The 21754-nt window shown below is 41.6% G+C and overlaps 2 protein-coding genes across 2 annotated transcripts in view; one reads left to right on the top strand and one right to left on the bottom strand.

Moving 5' to 3' along the window:
• Window positions 1–3097, top strand: part of LOC110970730 (CLOCK-interacting pacemaker-like) — a 611892-nt gene extending 608795 nt beyond the window's left edge. Inside the window, exon 5 of the transcript XR_007937138.1 lies at window positions 3054–3097. The gene's annotated coding sequence lies outside the window, so the exon portion shown is untranslated. The remainder of the gene's footprint in view (window positions 1–3053) is intronic.
• The window catches only part of tecta (tectorin alpha), a 117858-nt gene continuing 97865 nt past the window's right edge, over window positions 1762–21754 (bottom strand). Inside the window, exons 26-29 of the mRNA XM_051938059.1 lie at window positions 18830–18992; window positions 18662–18746; window positions 12566–12685; window positions 1762–7825 (exon numbers count right to left, since the gene is read on the bottom strand). Of these exons, the coding sequence (XP_051794019.1) occupies window positions 7722–7825; window positions 12566–12685; window positions 18662–18746; window positions 18830–18992 (472 nt within the window). The 3' untranslated portion in view covers window positions 1762–7721. The remainder of the gene's footprint in view (window positions 7826–12565; window positions 12686–18661; window positions 18747–18829; window positions 18993–21754) is intronic.

Genomic DNA, 21754 nt, shown 5'->3' with positions numbered 1-21754 from the left:
GGAAGAGGCCATCAGGGAGTACAGGGGTGTACGTAGTCTTCAATGATGTTTAGGTAGGTGTTAGCATTACATCCATGTGAATGCAGCAGAACATTACTCAGAGCACCACACTGCCTCCACCTGCTTTCCCTCTTCCCACAGTGCTGCTGTCTTGACACTTGCTATTTTTTTCTACTTTGAACGCATCAACTTCAAGAACTGACTGCTCACTTGCTGATAGATCACACCTCCTGACAGGTGCCACTGTAATGAGATAACCAATCTTATTCATTTCAGCTGTCAGTGGTTTTAATGTTTTGGCTGATCAGTGTTAATTCTTGCATTATACAGTTTTTTTAAACAATAAAAATCACCGTTGGTGAATCCAGGTTTCCAAAGCTTGTTTTTACAAAACCTTAGGTCAAACTCTTGCTTACAATATTTTAGTGTTTTGTAATTTGTGATCACTGACCTGCTGCTGTTGTGTGTTTTTAGCTTTCTGTGGTATTGTGACTAATTAGGATAATTAATGAGTTACATAATATTGTGAGACATTTAATCTTTTCTGCTTGTCTTGTTTGAACAGTGTGGCCCTACCTAGTTTCTTCGCACTTTGATGAACATTCAGCTCTGATGACATATTACTGATGGATGATGACGGTAAACAGAAATCTCTCAGAAGGCATGAAAAGAATTCACTTGAACTGCTTTTGCAAGTTTCAGGTAAGTGAATACAGTCACAAGGTGTGGACTGAATGAGACCTGTAATTCTATGGAGCTATGTTGCTCAGAAACAGCTGTGTGGATTGACGTTTACTTCCTGTCAGATATTGAAACACTGGCGCAGGATCGATGTTTGGGTCCATTTTGAATTTTCATGGTTCAAGCCACTTTATCCATCTTCAAGATGTCTCTCTCCCCAGCAATGAATTCCAGGTCCTCCTTAGATGTAATCCGTCAAATGTCAAATATCCTAGGACCTGTTACCCATGTATGTGTTATCATTTCTATGTGGGGATGTATTTTCAAATTCTTTTTTATGTCTGTGAAAAAAAATTGGTCTTTTTTCTTTTACTCCTCCCTATATACACAGCTATGTCTTCAACAGACATAGCTTTGAGGTTGGAGGTGCTGATTCTTGTCCTCCAACCTTGAAGCTATGGTTGTTGTATACCAATAGGCTGTTCTCTCTGGCATACAACAACCATAGGTATACAACAACCATAGCTTCAAGGTTGGAGGTGCTGATTTTTGTCTTCGCTGCATCACACTTACCTGAAAACTGTCTCAGCGTTCAATGAAGGTCACAGTTTGATGAAGTCAACAGAACCACATCATCTGCAAGCAGTTGAGACGCAGCTTGGAGGTTCCCAAACTGGGCACCTCCCTTAGTCTGGCTGCACCTTGAGATCTTATCTGTGAATATTAGAAATAGGATTGGAGACTAGGAGCAAATTTGGTGGAATCCAACTCCCATCGGTAATGTGTGTGTGACTTTGTGGTGAGAATACAAACACAACTCTCACTTTGGTTGTACAAAGACTGGAACGCTTGTAGCAACAATCCCCAGTACCTCCTACAGAGTGCTGCACATGTACCTGTGTAATGGAACATGTCGCATTTAAATATTTACTTGGAGATTAAAACCTGTGTATTGGTGATATATTGCAAAGGCTTATCTGGTGTAAAATCCAACACAGGGTGTGGTGCATAAAAAGCCTGATTCTGCAATCCTTACCAGGCACTGCTGCACACTATGCATCAAATAAATTCAACTCACACTGGCTTTGAGAACTTCTTCATTTATTTCTGGAGGGGTGGTGCTGCTCTCAAAGAATACAACATCTTTTGGTCATGTTTTAAACATCAAAAACTTGATACTGATTATTTAAAAAAAGTCATGACATAAACCACCAAACTGAAAAGGACTGTACATTTGTACACAGAAGGTAGCGAAACAAGACTACCTATGAAAAACTGCCACTAATTGTAAAACTAAGCCAAAATTTCAACCAGCTTCGGTAAGGTTGTTGAAGGCTTACATATGATACGTGGTGACATTTACGACGCTTAAGGTACCAAATTGAAAGTGACTGGCTGTCAGCCACACTCAAGAGAGAGTATTAAAGGAAGGGGTGTTAGAAATATATGCAATGACATGAGAAGACCATAACCGATTAGGATACTAATGAGTGAAATGAAGTATTTTAATGGCATATTTAGAGCCACAACATATCCTGGGTGCTACTGTATGACATCTAAAAATATAATATTCATTTCTGAAGATGCCCTCCTCACACATAAATACTGCATCCATTAACTCCACTCCTGATTTCCCTTTTCACAGACAGTTTTCTCCCTTAACATAATCCACCCACCTGTTTTTAAACTGATTTTGTGGTTTAGAATGATGAATGCTGTAGTTGGACTGGACGTCAAATATGAAGTTAACATATCAGCGCTGCACCAGTGAAAGTTAGCCAGTAGATCTAATGTGCAACAGGCAGAAAGGAGGTTGTACAGTGGATATGAAAAGTCTACACACTCCTGTTCAAATGCCAGGTTTTTGTGATGTAAAAAAAATATGACACCAAGATTAATGATTTCAAAATTTTTTCCGTCTTTCATGTGACCTATAACCTGTACAACACAATTGAAAAACAAACTGAAACCTTTCAGGGAGGTGAAGTAAAAATAACTGAGAAAATGAGGTTGCACAAGCGTGCACACCCTCTTATAACAGGGAATGTGACTGTGTTCAGATTTAACCAATTACATTCAAACTAATGTTAAATTGGAGTCAGCACACACCTGTCACCATTTAAAGTGCCTGTGATTAACCTCAAATAAAGTTTAGCTGTTCTAGTAGGGGGCTGCACAGTGGTGTAGTGGTTAGCACTTTCGCCTTGCAGCGAGAAGATGCCTGGTTCAAATCCCAGCCTGGGCCTGGGATCTTTCTGCATGGAGTTTGCATGTTCTCCCTGTGCATGCGTGGGTTTTCTCCGGGTACTCCGGCTTCCTCCCACAATCCAAAAATATGCTGAGGTTAAGTGATGACTGTAAATTGCCCGCAGGTGTGAATGTGAGTGTGATTGTTTGTCTGTATATGTAGCCCTGCGACAGACTGGCGACCTGTCCAGGGTGTCCCCTGCCTTCGCCCGAGTCAGCTGGGATAGGCTCCAGCACCCCCTGTGTTTCGTGACATTTTTGTAGCCACATCTTCCAGCACAAGCCATGGGCTTCCAAAGCATCAGAGGGATGTCATTGTTCACAGATATCAGTCAGGTGAAGGGTACAAAAGAATTACCAAGGAATTAAATATACCATGGAACACAGTGAAGACAGTCATCATCAAGTGGAGAAAATGTGGCACAACAGTGACATTACCAAGAACAGAACGTCTGTCCAAAATTGATGATAAGACGAGAAGAAAACTGGTCAGGGAGGCTGTCAAGAGGTCAACAGCAACATTTAAGGAGCTACAGGAATTTCTGTTAAGTACTGGCTGTATAATACATGTGGCAACAATCTCCGGTCTTCTTCATATATCTGGGCTATGGGGCAGGGTGGCAACACGGAAGCCTTATCTTATCAAGAAAAACATCCAAGCCAGCTTCATTTCACAAAAACACATCTGAACTCTCCCAAACACATGTAGGAAAATGTTTTATGGTCCGATGACACCAAGGTTGAAATTTATGGCCATGATTCCAAAAGGTATATTTGGGGCAAAACAACACTGCTCATCACCACAAGAACACCATGCCTACAGTGAAGCATGGTGGTGGCAGCATCATGCTTTGGGGCTGTTTTTCTTCAGCTGGAACTGGGGTCTTAGTCATGGTGGAGGGAATTATGAACAGTTCCAAATACCAGTCAGTGTTGGCACGAAACCTTTGGGCTTCTGTTAGAATGCTGAAGATGAAGAGGAACTTCCATCTTTCAGCATGACAATGACCCAAAGCACACATCCAAATGAACAAAAGAATGGCTTCACCAGGATAAGACTGAGGTTTTGGAATGGCTCAGCCAGAGTCCAGACCTGAATCCGATCAAACATCTGTGGGGTGATCTGAAGAGGGCTGTGCACAGGAGATGCCCTCGCAGTCTGTCAGATTTGGAACGGTTTTACAAAGATGAGTGGGCAAATATTCTCACATCAAGATGTGCCACGCTGATAGACTCCTACCCAAAAAGACTGAGTGCTGTAAAAAAAAGTCAAAGGTGCTGCAACAAAGTACTAGTTTAAAGCTGCTGTCCGGAGTTTGAATCGCAGCGTCTCCCAAAACACTGGTGGTCCCACCCTCCCTCCCTCTGATTTCGCCCCTTTATTTGTGCACGCGCGCAGTACATGAGAGAAGTGCCCGGAGTGCTGCAGCATCTCGCCTGTTTTGCTGTTTTCCCCTCTTCTACATTTAGTACATTTAGTAAATAATAAAGGAATTACGTTAGAATGCTGTATTGAGTCTAACTTGTCCTAATACCAAAATAACATGAATCTGCGAGGACGAACTAGTAAAGTTTCAATATGTGATTACACTCGTGTATCCCTCTTGATGACGTTGTTTATCAAACTTAGTGCATTTACGCGTGTATATGTGTTATATTGTTTATTTATTTCTATCTAGAGTTCAGAATTGCATGACTCCTCTGACGAAGAGTATGTCCCAGACGCCCCAACATCTTCCTCCAGAGGTCGGGCATCTAAACGAAGCCGTCAGGCGGGCTATGGAGGCCGTGGTCGGGGAGCGAGGCGAGCACCCCAACCACGGTATCTAAACGAAGCCGTCAGGCGGGCTATGGAGGCCGTGGTCGGGGAGCGACGCGAGCACCCCGAGCCAAAAAACGTCCTGCAGTCTCTTGGCCTGACAAGCCGTGGGATTGGTAACTTTTCTGGAAGTTGCTGAGCCTTGATGCTCTCTCCTCCACAAGCAAAACAAATGTGCGCGCGGTTGCATAGTCCGTAGCTCGCCCACCTCTGCATGGGCTTGCTTGCTGTGCGCGTAACCGTTGATTGACAGCATGACAAAGCTGAAGCTCGAACTTGATTGGTCGGCAGCAACCGGCGCTTTTTGGAATAACATGGGGGTCTATGAGAGGAAGGCGGAGCTCAGGAATAAATTTTCATATCGCGTTATACTAACTTTATATTATAGTATCGAACTAGACTAACACATTTAAGCTTTGTTAAAAAATGATACATAAATTGAAAACAAACGGAAACTCCGGACAGCAGCTTTAAGGGTGTGCACCCAGGCTATTTTAAGGTTTTTATTTTTCCCCTTCAAAGGTTTCAGTTTGTTTTTCAATTGCGTTGTACAGGTTATAGATCACATTAAAGGTAGAAAAAGTTGTGAAATTATTTATCTTGGAATCATTTTTTTTTACATCATAAAAACCTGGCATTTGAACAGGGATGTGTAGACTTCTGATATCCACTGTGTGTCTACACACTGTTAGAGCCTGTATTAGCATAGTATCAACATTCGATCTGTATTTGGGTTTCTTATCTGGAGAAAGAAAAACACATGTTGCGCCATCTGACACGCATCTGAAGGTGTTAGAGCACGATTTATAACTGGATATCTGTGAGGTGTCAATGCAACCTGTTCAGTTTTGCTATTTTCTTTAGAAAAATCATGTGCAAATGTCACATACGGTAACGTCACCACTTTCTGCTTTCTCACACTGACTGTCAAAACATTACATACAAGCCTTTCCTCTGCAAAAGAAAGATAAGGAGCATTCAAAAAGCATCAGACTCTCAAAGGACCATTATGTGCAATGCAGTGGCCAATCAGAATTATGCAGTACCAGTACATGGATTATCATGCAACCATATCATGTCAAGGTAGAAAGAGTTTTGCATCGTGGGCAGATAAAATGAGCTATGAGACTTCCATAGAAATTAACTGAATATTCTTAATGTTCATATTAATGCTACAGAGGTCATTTATGCATAAAGGTCTGCTGCATTTAATCATTATTTTCATCATCAATTAATCTTTTCCTCAATCAATCAACTGTTTGGTTTGTGAAGCCTCAAAAAATGGCAAAAAAAATAAAAATCCCTTTCCAAGTGGATAAATAGACAACTGGTCTTGTTTCTGGTTCCCGGAAGCCTGAACATTAAGGTTTACCAGAAACCTTCACACAAACCAATAGCTGCTGTTTGGGTTCCCCAACATACATAAGCTGGAGTTTATCAGAACCTTATAGCGCCAGGCTGAGAATGTAGCCAACAAAGCAGAGGCAAAAGAAAAAGGCATTTAAGAAAACACTTACAGCATATTAACTAAGTCAGCAAAGAGCAAACAACACAGCATCGAACGAAAAATTATCCTGCGTATTGACAGAGTCATTGGAGAAATGTAGATGTAGATTTTGTCCAAATGCAATCACTCCAAAAACTGTATATGCAGTCCTACTACAGGAGAGACTAAACAATCACTATAACATAGGAGATCCAGCTCCTTAAGACAAGACTTAGGAATATGAAGGATAAATGACACTCCTTTGAGGACAGCAGTGTCCACAATCTGGACAGAGAAGACAAATAATTTGAAAGAGGAATGAAGGAAGTCATCCATGTTTGACTGGAACATCCATTTCAAACAGGAATGGTGGTCTACAGCAAGAGTTACTGGTTACTTACTGACATCCTTCCCCAAGCAGAATTATCACCACTCACATCTTAGGGTAGCTTTGATGCAGATGAATTCTAGGTTGTTAACAATGTCTCGTAAGTACTAACCCACACTTGTCCTGAAATAAATATATGTGACTCCCTACCAGCCAAGTATAATTGATAAAGCCTCTTAGATGAAGGTGAAACATATTCAAGAACCAAAAAGAAGTCCAGTTGTCATTTATTTAAGCGCAGCACCTCTGATTATTATGACCTGGACGACTCAATCCACACAGATATGGTGAAAAATCACAATTTTTTTCAAAATGAGTTTCCGAAAGCTCAGCATAACGTCTTTGCTTCACCCAACTACCAGTAAAACATCAAAACTTTTAAACTTCAGTATCATATTAAGCATATTAAGTTAATATTAAATTAATAAAAGCAAAACAAAAAAAACATCTTTCAATGGAGAAATTGATTATGAAACTACTTATGAAGAAAGATGAAGATTAGCTTTCTATGAATTCTGAAGACCTTTTGTAAGATTCCAGTCCTAATTTTAGCATATTGATCAATCCATAACTGAACAGTCATTGGGAGCAGAAGGTGTAAATTAATACTGGATGTTAGTATTCACACATTGCAACCCTAATTTTTCTAATTAAAATGACTTGACAATAAATATTAGTGGTTTTACCTTTAGTGTGGCACCATCTACTGGTGGAATCAGTAAGACAGCCATTTTCTGCTTATAAAGCCCACCAAAATCTTTTGGAAAATGTCACAATTGTGCAAGAAATTCTATAAATAGTAGCTTTAAACGAGTGGTAATACACAGTGAGTTGCCCATATGAATGTAGATATTGGAGGTGAAAAACAACACAAAGTGGTGAAACGCAGCCGACCTTCCTCATGTCTAGAAAGCTGACTTACCTTCAGCTGTAAACTGGGTCCAACAGTTATTTAATGTACAGAGAATTGTGTCAATTTTCTGACTGGAACACAGCTGATCTACTGGCTAATCAATGCCATACTTTGTGCATCTTCAAGTCTTTTCTGTGCCTGATTTTTTTCTTTTGGCGCCTGCTGCGTTCCTTTAGCTTGTAGGATGTTAGGAGAGGACGAAAATATGAATCTGAGCCAGAAGCATGGAGATCACAGCGCTGACACTCAGCAGAGGAATCACAGGAGTGAGACTGCAGCTCAAGCTCACAGCTGTAAACAGAAGAGAAGTGAAAAAAAATAGGTAAATTTATATTTGTTTCAAATTTTTCTTGATCACTTTTTATATATAGCTGCTTTATTCATTTAATTTGTTATTGCTATTGCATTGTAATGAAACCCTTTTTAATGCTAAATCTATCTTTATACTAAATAATTGTTTTACTACTTCAGTTTTTTATTAATTTTTTTTTCTAAACTAAATACTAAGACTCAAAATTAACGCGTTAATGTGGATTAATCCATAATCATGATTAATCTGATTAAAAATTTGAACGCAATGAACGCATCTGCAGCGCAGAATGACTCAAAATCCCTGAAACATCTCTGGTAACACATTTTGTTGCATGTTTTTTTCTTGAAAATTCCTCTCTTTTTTTAAAGTTAATGAAATACTAAAGGACAAAATATTGTAAAATAGTAAAATGTTCTGTCTGTAATTCATATCTTTGTTGGTACAAGCGTTAAGGGACCAAAGAAGAATTTATTTTATTTATAGTATATTTTTTAAATTAATCGACCAATTAAACAGGGTTCCCACTCTTTCCTCGAAATGATTTTCCAGGACTTTTCCAGGACATTTCCAGTCGGTACAGACACACGTTATCACATCATTTAGTAATACGTTCCCGTCCCCCTCATTCTTTGGAAGTATTCTTTACTACAGCTGTAACTTGCATTTACCCAGATTGTTTCTATATTTATTACTCAGACATTTGATGTGCATCTATGGCTATAATTTATCTATGAAAAATAATTATGGCAGATGTATCATAGAATAATGCAAACACAACCACAGATTACAGCGTAACATTTCACTAGCATGACAAACTGGAGTTACAGTGTTACAACTGGGTAATTCCCAACTCTACTTTCTCTTCTCTCCTACTTTCTCTGTTGCAATTGATTTTAAAATATGAGGATATTTTCAATAAATCACTGACCAATTTCCTTTGTTTCATATCAGTTTATTGCTTAACTCAGATTTTCTGCACATCTGGCACCTGCATTTCTCATGAAGATAATGTGTTTTTTTTCACCTTCTTAAGCCCATAAGGAACCTAATATGGCTCTGCTGGGCTACTGGACAATTTAATGCAAAAATATGGACAAAAATCCAACAATGTGCTTGAACTGTAACAAAATGTGCCCAGAAAATGACAGAACAAAGCCAAAATGTGACCTTAATACGAACCTGAAAAATACCAAAATGTGCCCTTGGTATGCCAGTATACACCTGAAAAAATGTGATCAGATTATAAAACAAATTACCCAAAAATATGCCACCTCGTGTTCCAAAAGACAGCCCTAAATATGCCATCCAGAATATGCCCAAATGTAGCTTCATTTGCTGATCAGGGTTTAAGAGGGTAAAGTTTGGTTCAGTGCAAAAAAATGTGCACAATGACATGTAAACAGTAGCCAGGACAGTTCCCCCTCGTGCTCATCTGGTCCTGGTCTCTCCTAGTTCCATCGTTTATAACCTCATTTATTGAGAACCTCTGCCCACTGATATTCTGTGTTGAGTTTGCAGACTGACATGTTGATTGTGTATTCTGTAGTAATTGGACATTCTTGCTTATTAGCGTGTGCACGCTAAATTCGCATTCCACTGTCTGCAACTCGACCACCGATTGAGACGTAGGAGGTGAAGTGAGCGATGTCACCGTGACGTCATCATCATACGCAGGCGGACTTTTGGCGACAGAGACTTTATCTGTGTTGACCATAGTCTGTATTCTATGGTGTTGACTGGCGTCATCGACTGAAAGTTTAATTTCAGATATGAAACGCTTAGCTGTACCCTCAACTGTTGTGGGAAGATGTAGTTTATGTGGACGCCACCACACACCTCGGCAGTGAGGGGGATGAAATGATGTTTCGGTAAAAGTGCGGGTATCGCAACACCCACACCACCTACACCACCCGCACAACAGAATTCCTAATGTTGATTTCATTCCCTTATTTTTAACAGACAATAAAACAACTGTGAACTACTGAGTGAAACGTGGCCCATACCTGTTAAGCCACTGCTATGTCGATATCAGAGTTGTGTTTCATCTCGCAAGTTACAGCCAACTCAGGGGAATGCAAATTTGATTGGCTGGTAGCGTCACATGGGGAGCTGCGCCGGCTTGAAGCAGAGAAGCGCTATTTTATACATATTATATGCCTTAATGTTGCCCAGAAAATACGGTGACAACAGACATGCATGCGCATAATTTGTAACACATTTGCATTGACAGGGGGAGGATAAATATTTTTCCAGGACAAGTTAACCATTTCCAGGACATTTGACCTTTTTTTCTCATTTTCCATACGTTTTCCATGACTGGAAAATTGGTCAGTCATTTTCCAGGTTTTCCAGGATTTCCAGGACGCGTGGGAACCCTGATTAATCAGTTATCAGAATTTTCTTCTGCCAAATATTGGAATTGGAAAGGCATCGGCCTCAAAAAAAAATCCATATCAGTTGGGTCCTACTAAAAAGTACGTTGGCCTTCTCGGTGGGAAATCTGAATACAAAAAACCCCAAGACGGACCAGTTGACAGACATACAGTAATATGCACACTCTGCAGGAAGGAGTTCTCTTTTCACCGAAGCACTTCCAGCACATTAACGCGAATCATGCGTTAGTCAAGGATTCTAACATGAACCTTTAAAGGTGTTTAATAAACACCTTAAGTGCATATATATATATATTCCCTTCTTTCTTGAGTCTGCAAAATGAAACACGGTTAATATAGATTAAAAATGATTGACATCTAACATCGCGATTAATCAAAATTCATCCACAGCAACCCTGTGATTATTCAGATAAAACATTTTAATCACTTGAAAGCAGTAATAAATACATAAACTAGATTTGTAAAATAAACAACGGAAAACAGAACCAATAAATCCTACATCCAAACTACAATTAAAGCAAAAAATCCACAATTAATGCACAATTTTATGTCCGAAAAAAGAAAATTGTACAGAAAACTGTTTAATTTCACAATTAAATGGATGCCCCATGACAGAAATGTTACTTATTTTTCTTTTCACAACGTATTTATTTATTTATTTTACAGTTTCAGACATGATTGCTCCTCTATCAGATTTTTTTGTTTTATTTTATGTAAACCTAACCACGGTGTATTTCAACATAAACTGAAATTGTAAATGGTATTTCATTAATACGCACACATGCAACTACAAAAGCTTGTAATAACAGTTTAAAAAGTAGTTTAAAATAATGATTTTTTTTTAAAAATAAGGCAGATTAAATTAGATATTTTATGTATTTTTGATTATATTTATGTATTAGTGAATATATTTATATATGTTTTTTTTTCAGCCTTTTTTGCTATGTTGAAATTTTTGAATTTACATTTCAAGGCTGTAAATTGTTGATTGATTGATTGATATGGCCTGGCAGTCTGTGACTACCCACCAAAAGAGACTGATCTGGTCATTTAATCCCATTTTCAGAGAGAGAAAATAGAGAAAATATACCAAATTTTCTGCCACCAGTTTCCATTTTCTTATTGCAAACCATGAGGTGTTCATGCTGTTTGAGGTCCACTACTGTTGCGACATCATTTAACTCTCCTTAATGTAACCAAACCCAATGTGAAACCTCCAGCAGGAGGCCAAAACAGCACACAAGGTCCTGCATGCGATGCTGATGGAAAGTGCTTGGGTAAACGAGATGAACCACTAAGAGACTGTCTAGTTAAATTGTTTATCGCATCTCCATCAAAGTTGTGTCAAATTGGCTGCCTGGGTCATGTGTGATGGTGCAAGTGGCAGATTCTCGTTAGTAAAGTCATCTTTGTGCATCTGAGACTGTTTAGTCAACAGTCAGGTGAAGACGCACAGCCTGAAGAGGAGTGTTTCATAACAAAAGAAATAAGGGACAAATTGTAAAAACAAGCTAATAACTAGCATTCATGCACATATAAAACAAATAATATGTACATACAGGATGAAATATTTATGCAAAAACATGGATCAAACCAAGTGGCAATCGACACATTTGCTTTAACTAAACAGGATGAAATGAATGCTGATTGCACAGTTTTAATGGCTGCAGAATAATGGCACCACCAGCGTTGTTGACTATCAGTAAATACAAGTGTACACAAGTAGAGATTTTTAACTTTATCGCAGCACTAAGACGCACAAACCTACGTCAGCTGTCGACTTGCTTTGTTGGTTTTCACAAAGAAGAAGAATGTGTTAAAAAGATAAGATCTCTGGTTCCAGCAATGCACCATATTAAATCAGCGGAGGACTGTTTTAAAGCAGCTGATAATAGGCTGCATAAAGTAACACATTTCTGGAAATCTGCATGCCCTATCAGTTGGATTTTTTTTGCTTGGTCAAGAAATCCAGCTTTAAGTGATTGTAAATCCTTATGATAATTTTATAAAGAGATAAATTTGTGGTATCTGTTTACTTTTTGAATGAATTTACAAAAAAAACACAAGAGCAAATGCTCTTACAGTTTTAGGATAAAAGCAAAGATTAAAATGATATGTTTATTTAAAGTACTCAAATAATGTGACATATGAAAAAACACAGCATAAAACTTCTAAACTAGCCTGACAGGGACCAAACCTATCTAGTAGGCTGTTTTCCTATCATAAATGTTCTTAAAATAAGACTGAAACGACCTCAAATTCACTCTTTGATGCCCCTCTGTGCATGTAAATGTGTATTATTATTTATGTGTGTGTGGTTCTTACTCCGGCAGCTTTTTCCGTCTCGTTGCAGCATCCCAGTCACACAGCTGCAGATGGGACCAGTTCCTTTACTGGTGCAGATTTGTTCACAGCCTCCATTGTTGTCCTCACACCAGTCAGACTCTGAGGAGACATCAGATGTCTTTAAAGTGATGCAAAAGTTGGGCACAGTAAAGTGTCTGGATGGTGTTCTGTTATGTTCTGAAACACAACCAGTTTCTGTCACATTTTCACCTACTACTGGCTAATTTTTCACCAAAATATAATGTCCTGCACCTCAATGGAAACATTCTTGCAAGTGCCCTCAAGTGTTACTAACACTGGGGTAAAATGGTGACTCTACATGCTATAGATATTTTACTATTTACATTTTTATTTGTTTCTATACTTGTCTACTCTCTGTATATACAGGCTGCAGTTCTTCGATTATTCCTCCGCCAAGGAACGACAGAGTAATGTGACGACCGGCGTACATTTGTCAGTCTGTCTGTTAGCAACATTACTCAAATACGGACTAACGGATTTATATTAATTTTCAGGGAAGATCAGAAATGACACAAGGACTAATTGATTCGATTCTGGCACTGATGTGGCTTATAGTCTGGATCCACAGATTTGTTAGATTTCTGTATCATTGCGAGAAAGCAGCATGGCATCCCTGTAACTGTGACAAGTGAGTTGTCAGCTGTCTGCTGACGATCACATGATTGTGATCCTACTACAAATCGACTATTGTGGGCTTATCAGGACTTATCCATTGGAAATGATACAAGGAACAAATGATTAAATTGTGGGGATGCTACTGAGTCCCATCAATTCCTGCCACCCACAGCATATTAAGGTCATGCTATTCAGTCTCCGTACATAATGTACACAGGCATAACACACGCCTATGCTCCGCGCAAAGTCATTTTGTTTGTGGGTATATCTATTTAAAATGGCCACATTCTGTAATGCCATGATTTCTGCCACAACTGTTTTCAAGATTTCAGCCATTGGAAATGGTACGACTGAGCAACCTTGGCGGAGTACTGCACTCTCTGAGCGCTTTTTTTGTTTCTTTATTTTACCAGGTAGGATCAGTTAAGAACAAATTCTCATTTACAATAATGACCCGGGAAGAAGCACCAGCAAGAAGAAAGATAACAAACAAACAATATATTTACAAAAAAGGACACACAAGTGTTTAAACAGAGATTTAAAACAACCTAGATTAATGCTAGCAATTCAGTGAGAAACAGCATTTGCAGCTGTCAGTTAGGGTCTGCTGCAAGCTCTGCTTAAACATGTGAAGTGATGGAAGAGCTGACAGTTTAAGATATTTTTGGAGGAAATTCCAATTGATTGCTGCTGCAAAGCAAAAAGACTTCTGGCCTTGGGGATAGAGAGTGTAATGAGATCACTGGACCCCAGGTGGTAGTTGTTCTGGAAGGGGTGTAGGAGGTTGGAGAGGTATTGAGGTGTCTTCACTGATAGGGTGTCTTGAAGATGACTGAAAGCCAGTGCTGGAGTCACTTGGTATAAAAGGAGGGCCAAACCACCAGTTTGTAAAGGTCACAATGATAGGTGGAGAAAGCTGTACTGGTAGCAAGACAGATGGCTGAGCGATAAAGGGCATCAAGCCTGTTAATGGCCCGCTTAGTGGTCATTTTATAGATGACATCGCCATTGTCAAACATGGGGAGGATGGTTGTCTTCACAGGAGTTTTTTTGGCAGAGTATGTGAAGAAGACCTTATTGTAGTAAAAGAACCCCAGTCTCGTTTAACGCAGTTCATGTAAAAATGATCTGAATTTTAGTCACATTGCTGCTGGTCACAGTTGAGTTACATGGGTCCACAACTGTACTGGGGAACACAGAATTTTGTTTTTCGCAGAATCTAGTTCAGGCAAAAGGTATATTTTTTGGTGAATTTTTATTCTACATGCGAAGACATGTAGAATAAAGGGATTTTTAAGACATATCACAATTTTTTTGCTTGAATTTAGTTAATTTTCCTGATGGAAGGGCATGTCACAGATGAGCAGTTTAAGATTTTTTTTTTTTTTTAAGATTTTTAATAGTTTCTTGCTCTGATTAATGGTGCCATATTGGTGATATTTTAAACACACTGTGCCTATGGGTATCAGAGGACTAATTAACCAGAGTTAAGAGGTTGTTTTCAAAGATATATAATCAGAAGTATTTCTAATTTGTAAAGTTCTGACTTGTTTTGCTTGATAAATCTTCCTGTCTGTTCCATGTATTTACAGTGCCGTGAAAAAGTATTTGAGTATTTTTCAAATTCTTGTCTTTTTGCATATTTTCCCCACTTTAATGTTTAACATCATCAAGCAAATTTAAATATTAGACAAAGATAACCAAAGTAAACACAAAATGCAGTTTTTATATAATGATTTTGTCATGATTGCAGGTGGTGTGAACCCATGCAGCAGGCAACAGACAGGCAGGATAAATTAATAAGAATTTATTAAACAAAATATTAAACAAAGGAGCACTCCATAAGGGAGGCACCGGGGAATTACAGGAAGAAGCAAAACGAAACTAAACAAAACTAAGGGCGACGGTTTGGGACCATGATGGCGAGTTAACTAAACTAAAGTAGGGAGAGGAAACTCATGAATTTCGGGGGGGGGGGGGGGGGGGGGGGGGTCAGGAGACTTGGCGAAGGCTGAGCAGGTGATCTCGAGGCAGGGATGTGGTGTGGACGATGGAGCTGGCTGACTGGGACAGATGCCGGAGTTTGAGTGAATAGAGTCCAGATGATGGGGTGCGTGTGACGTAATGCAGCATGTAGTGAGGTGGCAGTTGAAGTAGTCCAATAATCCAGAGAGCTGAGGGCTCACGGCAGGGTACAGCGTGTAACAGGACTGAACAGGATGCGGGAGGTAAGTGGTAATGATTCAGCACTGGAGCTGAGGAGCGAACCAGGCTTTATACTGAGCTGATTGTTCTTAATTGTTCATCGCGCTCAGCTGTGCTTCACACCAGCTGCTCCTAATTAGCAGAGTCAGAGAGCTGGCACGGGAGGGGGTGACAGTACCCCCCCTCAAGGTGCGCCTCCTGGCGCACACTAGACAGGTCGGGGTGCTGGCGGGCAACTGTGGGACCGGCAGGGATCCGGCAGGAGGGACCGCTCCAGGGGCGGCCCGAGGGGCGGGCGGGCTGGGACCGGGTGGGTGGGAGGGACAACTCCACAGGACAGTCCGGGGACAGGACAGGCTGGAACAGAGCAGGCTGAATGGATCATTCTGGGGGACGGCCCAAAAGCTGGACAGGCCGATGCTGGACAGGGAACGGATGGCCGGGCCGACAGAGGTCCTCCAGAGGCCGGGCTGGGAACCGGCAGCTGGACTGACGGGGACCCTCTGGATGCCGGACTGGGAACTGGCGACGGAGGGACCCCTCTGGGGGTTGGGCCGGTGGCCGGACTGGGAACCGGCGACGGAGGGACCCCTCTGGGGGTCGGGCCGGTGGCCGGACTGGGAACCGGCAACGGTGGGACCCCTCCGGGGGTCGGACCGGTGGCCGGACTGGGAACCGGTGACGGTGGGACCCCTCCGGGGGCAGAGCTGGAGCCGGGGGCCCCTCTGGGGGCGGAGCTGGAGCCGGGGGCCCCTCTGGGGGCGGAGCTGGAGCCGGGGGTGGAGCTGAAGCCGGGGGCATAACTGGAGCCGGGGGCCCCTCTGGGGGCAGAGCTGGAGCTGGGGGCCCCTCCGAGGTCCGGGGGCAGAGCTGCATCCGAGGGCCCCTCCGGGGACAGAGCTGCATCCGAGGGCCCCTCCAGGGGCCGGACAGCACCGGGGGCCCCTTGGGGGGCAGGACTGGACATGTGATTGGGGACTCCTTGGAAAGCCGGACTGGTTACAGGACTGGACTTGGAATTGGGGACCCCTCAAGGGACAGGACAGGAGGCAGAACGAAATAAGGGACAGTGAACCCCGTAGGGGATGGGACTGGAACTGGGGATTTTTGGGGGGAAGAGACCGGGGACTGAACTAAACCAAAGGTCTGGGATTTTTCGGGGTGCGGAACAGGATTTGGGGCTAGGGACAGGACAGGGGAGACTACTACTGCAGGGGAACCACAAGGTGTTAGAGTGGCCACTGCAGGAGGACCACTTGGTGTTGAGGTGGCACTGAGTCTCTTCAGGTATTGGGGGGAGGCGCTTCGCCCCCTCCAGGCTGCCAAGGAAGAACTCGGCTCCTTCAAAGCTGCCGAGGAGGCGCCACCCCTTTTCAGGGGTTTAGGGGAGACGTTATGTCTCTTCAGGGCTTGGGGGGAGGCGCTACGCCCCACAGGAACCGAAGACAGGGCAACGGGCCCTACAGCAACCGAAGACAGGGCGATGGGCCCCACAGGAATTGAAGGGAGTGAGATAGCTCAGGACCTCTCCTCAGCCGGAGGAAATGAGGCGGCACGGGGCCTCTCCTCAGCCGGAGGGAGTGACGCGGCACGGGGCCTCTCCTCAGCCGGAGGGAGTGACGCGGCACGGGGCCTCTCCTCAGCCGGAGGGAGTGACGCGGCACGGGGCCTCTCCTCAGCCGGAGGGAGTGACGCGGCACGGGGCCTCTCCTCAGCCGGAGGGAGTGACGCGGCACGGGGCCTCTCCTCAGCCGGAGGGAGTGAAGCGGCTCGGGGCCTGTCCTCAGCTGGAGGGAGTGAGGTGGCTCGGGGCCTGTCCTCAGCCGGAGGGAGTGGAACGGCACGAAGCCTCTCCTCAACCGGGAGGAAGGCAGCAGACTGGGGACAGGTGTGGTGAGAGACGGGAATGGGAAGGGTGACGTATGGCAAAGGAGTGTCCAAGAATTCTCTGATATAATCGGGCAGATGGCAAATGAGCCAGGGTTTCTGTGCAGCCAATCTTCGACCCCGAGTAACCAGAATATTTCTACTGTCCCCCCACCAGTCCCAGTACAAATCACTCAGTGCATAAAAGTATTCCCTATTCTCCTCACAGGAGAAAAGTATCTCCAGGGAGGCACTGGGGGACCTGGTTGGGACGTCTACTGGGTCTGCGATTGGCTGGGAACCCTTTCTTTTGGAACCACGAAGTCTCCAGGATGGTAACTTTATTGCCCATCGAGTTCCTTCAAAGGGAGCGTATTTGTCATAACTTGACATGATATAAGAAGTCCTAAACGGCCACACTGCGCTGAAACAAAAATAGAACTGTGCCTGCTGGGTTCAATTTTGGCTGCATCATTCTGTCATGATTGCAGGTGGTGTGAACCCATGCAGCAGGCAACAGACAGGCAGAATAAATTAATAAGAATTTATTAAACAAAATATTAAACAAAGGAGCACTCCATAAGGGAGGCACCGGGGAATTACAGGAAGGAACAAAACGAAACTAAACAAAACTAAGGGCGACGGTTTGGGACCGCGATGGCGAGTTAACTAAACTAAAGTAGGGAGAGGAAACTCACAAATGTCTGGGGGTGGGGGGGTCAGTGGACTTGGCGAAGGCTGAGCAGGTGATCTCGAGGCGGGGATGTGGTGTGGACGACGGGGCTGGCTGACTGGGACAGATGCCAGAGTTTGAGTGAATAGAGTCCAGACGACGGGGTGCGTGTGACGTAATGCAGCATGTAGTGAGGTGGCAGTTGAAGTAGTCCAATAATCCAGAGAGCTGAGGGCTCACGGCAGGGTACAGCGTGTAACAGGACTGAACAGGATGTGGAATGCAAGTGGTAATGATTCAGCACTGGAGCTGAGGAGCGAACCAGGCTTTATACTGAGCTGATTGTTCTTAATTGTTCATCGCGCTCAGCTGTGCTTCACACCGCCTGCTCCTAATTAGCAGAGTCAGAGAGCTGGCATGGGAGGGCGTGACAGATTTATTATTTTCAGAGAAAAAAAAACTACCCAAACCTACCAAGCCCTATGTGGAAAAGTAATTGTCCCCCTTGTTAAATTACGAATTAACTGTGGCTAATCACGTTTTTTGGAAAGCAAGTTCAAAAAATAAGAACTCGAGAAGGGGGCAAATACTTTTTCATGACACTGTATCACAGTGCCAATAAAAAAAACAAAAAACAGGAGAAGCTAAAACTAGTGAGTCAGCTCTTTAAACTAGCACTAGATGACTCTGCTCACCTCTCCTTCTTATAGGACCCACAGACAGTATGTGTTCTTTATGGTCACTGTCCTCCGAGTACATTCTCCTCTTGTGTGGACAGTTCTGGATGCACAATAAATACATACATTAATACACAGCAGAGTGTTTTTCATCAGTTTCAATTAAGGTTTTACTTTATGTCTCACCACTTTGCAGGCATTTGTTTCCGAGTCACACAGCGAGACGTCACAGTGCAGGTGGACCTCATCGTAATCCCCAATAAACTTGAAGACGGTGACATGGAAGCGACAGGTGAGCGAAACGCCATTCTCTGCCATGCCGATGGTGTTGTCCTTAATGTTTGGGCACCTGTAGAAGACATTGTGTTTATGGGAAACTGTCCTGCTCGAGAAGAACATCAGCGTTTATAGGTAGACAAGTGGGAAAACAAATTACAAATGGAAATAGTAACATATCCATGGCATGTAGTCATTTTTTTCAGCACTGGGTCATTCCTTTCCATGGGTCGCCTCAGAAACTCTCGAATTTTTTCAGGAATGATGTTCAGCATCTGAAACTGACATCTGCCATTTTTTTATTTGAAATTCCAACATTTTCATAATTTCTCCCGTAATGAAAATTTTCAATAAATCATTCACAAGTAGGAAATTGAACGAGATGCCACTTTCAGATGTCCATATGTCTTGAAGTATACGTCCTGTAGTCTTTAAAGTTTGTCTTCATGCTAAATTGTTTCATACATTTATTGTAAGGCTGGGACTTTAATGCGTTAATTTCAATTAATTAATTAAAAGGGAAATAACGCGTTAAAGTAACGCATTTAATCGCACCTTTCTCAGTTCCCTAATTTGTGGCACACCGGTAACACTGATGAACACTCCAGCCCAGTAGGTGGCAGTAATGAACCTAAGGTCTGTCTGCAGCATACAGCCTCTGATCTGCTGCGGTGAAGAAGATACACAGGAGTGACGTCAGCGCACAAGGAGGTTTGGTGAACAGGGATGGAAGATGAGACCACATTGTGCTTGTTGGGAGGAAAGTTTTCTTTTAAAAATATTTCCGATGTCAGCTTGGATAAAAGTTGTGTGCAAATTGTGCAACAAAGAGTTTTCTGATCACCGCAGCACTTCAAGTCGACAACATCACCCCTTTGTAAAACATGTTGCTGTTAGCACCAGAGCTAGCATTAGCTACGACGGTTCTGCTAACGGCTAACAGCTAACGGTGTAGCCATCCAATAATAGATCACTTTAGAAGACACTGAAAGTGCTTTAGTTTACAAAAAGTCGTAAAATGTTGAATATAATCACTGTATTTGCATTTTGAGTTTGCAGTAATCTGTGAATGTAGCAGACAGATGAAAATGCAGATAAAAAGAAATTAAACAAATATTTTTGTGGTTTAAGTTATTAAGCCTGTTTTATGCTTACCGCGTCCGCAAAGCAAAATTGTGTAATTTTAGCAGTTACGCCCCCTCGAGTGGCTCTTCTCAAGCGGAAAATTTCCGCTCTGCACACCTCCAAATTTTTCTAACTTTCGGACGGAGCTGCGCAGAAAAATAGAAATGCCTGCAGTTATATGATTCATCACCATGGAAACCGGGTTATGAACAATGCATGTGTGAAATTAAAACTAACTGCTGCAATGCAACTATTTGGTAAAATGCCATGTTTTAAGTGGTGTAAACAATGGAAAACTTCTTCTTCTCTAGTTTACTACTAGAGTAGACTAGGTAGACATGTGCTTGCGATACACTGCCGCCTGCAGTTTGTATAAATGCACACACGTTCTCTTGCACGGATTTCCAAGCGTCTCATTTCCGCACAGCTTGTTCGTGCGGAAAGTATAACCCAGCCTTTACACTGCCAAAGAGGTGGAGCCTTGGCAGAGTAACAAGGTAAACCACAAAAATGTATGTCTTTAAATAACTTAATTATAAATGTTTAGTTTATGAAAAAAATCGTTTGTAAATAAAAATTTATATTCCTAAAAAAAGAAGCATCAAAATGACCCCATTTATCAGACCCAGAAACCATGAAAACAGAATGAATTTGTGGATTTTCACCTTTCTGAAGGTTCTTGAACTACTTATGCTTTTGTTATAGCCAGACAATTGGGGGGGGGGGGGGGGGGGTTGAAATCATCCAAATCGCTTTTTTATGTGTTTCATTTTAAAATTGTGTTACTTTTATAAATTTTACATTCTTAATATGTATATGTCTATTCATTGATTCAACTGTCAACCAAAATTTATTTGAATTAAAAATAATTACTCATTGTGTCAAATACTGCTGTTTGACAAAAATGCGAATGGTGATTAATTAATTACAAAGCCTGTAATTAATTCGATTTTTTTTTTTTTAAATCGCGTCCCCACCACTAATTTATTGCTTTACACACATGCATTAAAGCTGCATTCTTTCAGCCTGCCGGGGGTGAATCCTCTGATGGCACAAATAGGTCTAATTATACAATTAGTTTATGAGGAAATAAAACCAGGATCAGGCCATTAAGACAACATGGAAGGATATTGAAACCTTGCACACAGGTAGACGATATTTCCATCTCTTACTATCCCAAATTTCATCAACCTACCCATGATTCAAACTGTCCATATGGCTGTTTGGAAATTTATGTATATATATATATATATATATATATATATATATACATATATATAATATATGAGTAATGTCTGAATGACTTAACCAATGCTTAGAAAGCATTCATATGTTAGTAGAAATATATGTATATATATATATATATATATATATATATACATACATATATTTCTACTAACATATGAATGCTTATTAAGCATTGGTTAAGTCATTCAGACATTACTCTCACAATAACATTCATCAAATATATATATTTTAAATCCACTGTATTTGCAATTTTTGAGAAAATCCTGACTCAGTATTGTACACAATATCAATCCAAATTGTACACAATACTGAGTGATAGGATTTGCTGCATTGTCTCCAATCACCAGAAATTTCTGAAAATCTTCTCAAAATTTGAAGACTCTAGGATGTATACTTTAAGACATGTGGACATCTCAAAGTGAAATCTCATTCAATTTCCAACTAACAAGATTTTTTGAAAAT

This window comes from Acanthochromis polyacanthus, chromosome 17 (genome assembly GCF_021347895.1).
Source record: "Acanthochromis polyacanthus isolate Apoly-LR-REF ecotype Palm Island chromosome 17, KAUST_Apoly_ChrSc, whole genome shotgun sequence".
Lineage (NCBI taxonomy): Eukaryota > Metazoa > Chordata > Actinopteri > Pomacentridae > Acanthochromis > Acanthochromis polyacanthus.
Note: the sequence above shows the minus strand (reverse complement) of the source record. Positions and strands in the feature narration are given on the sequence as shown.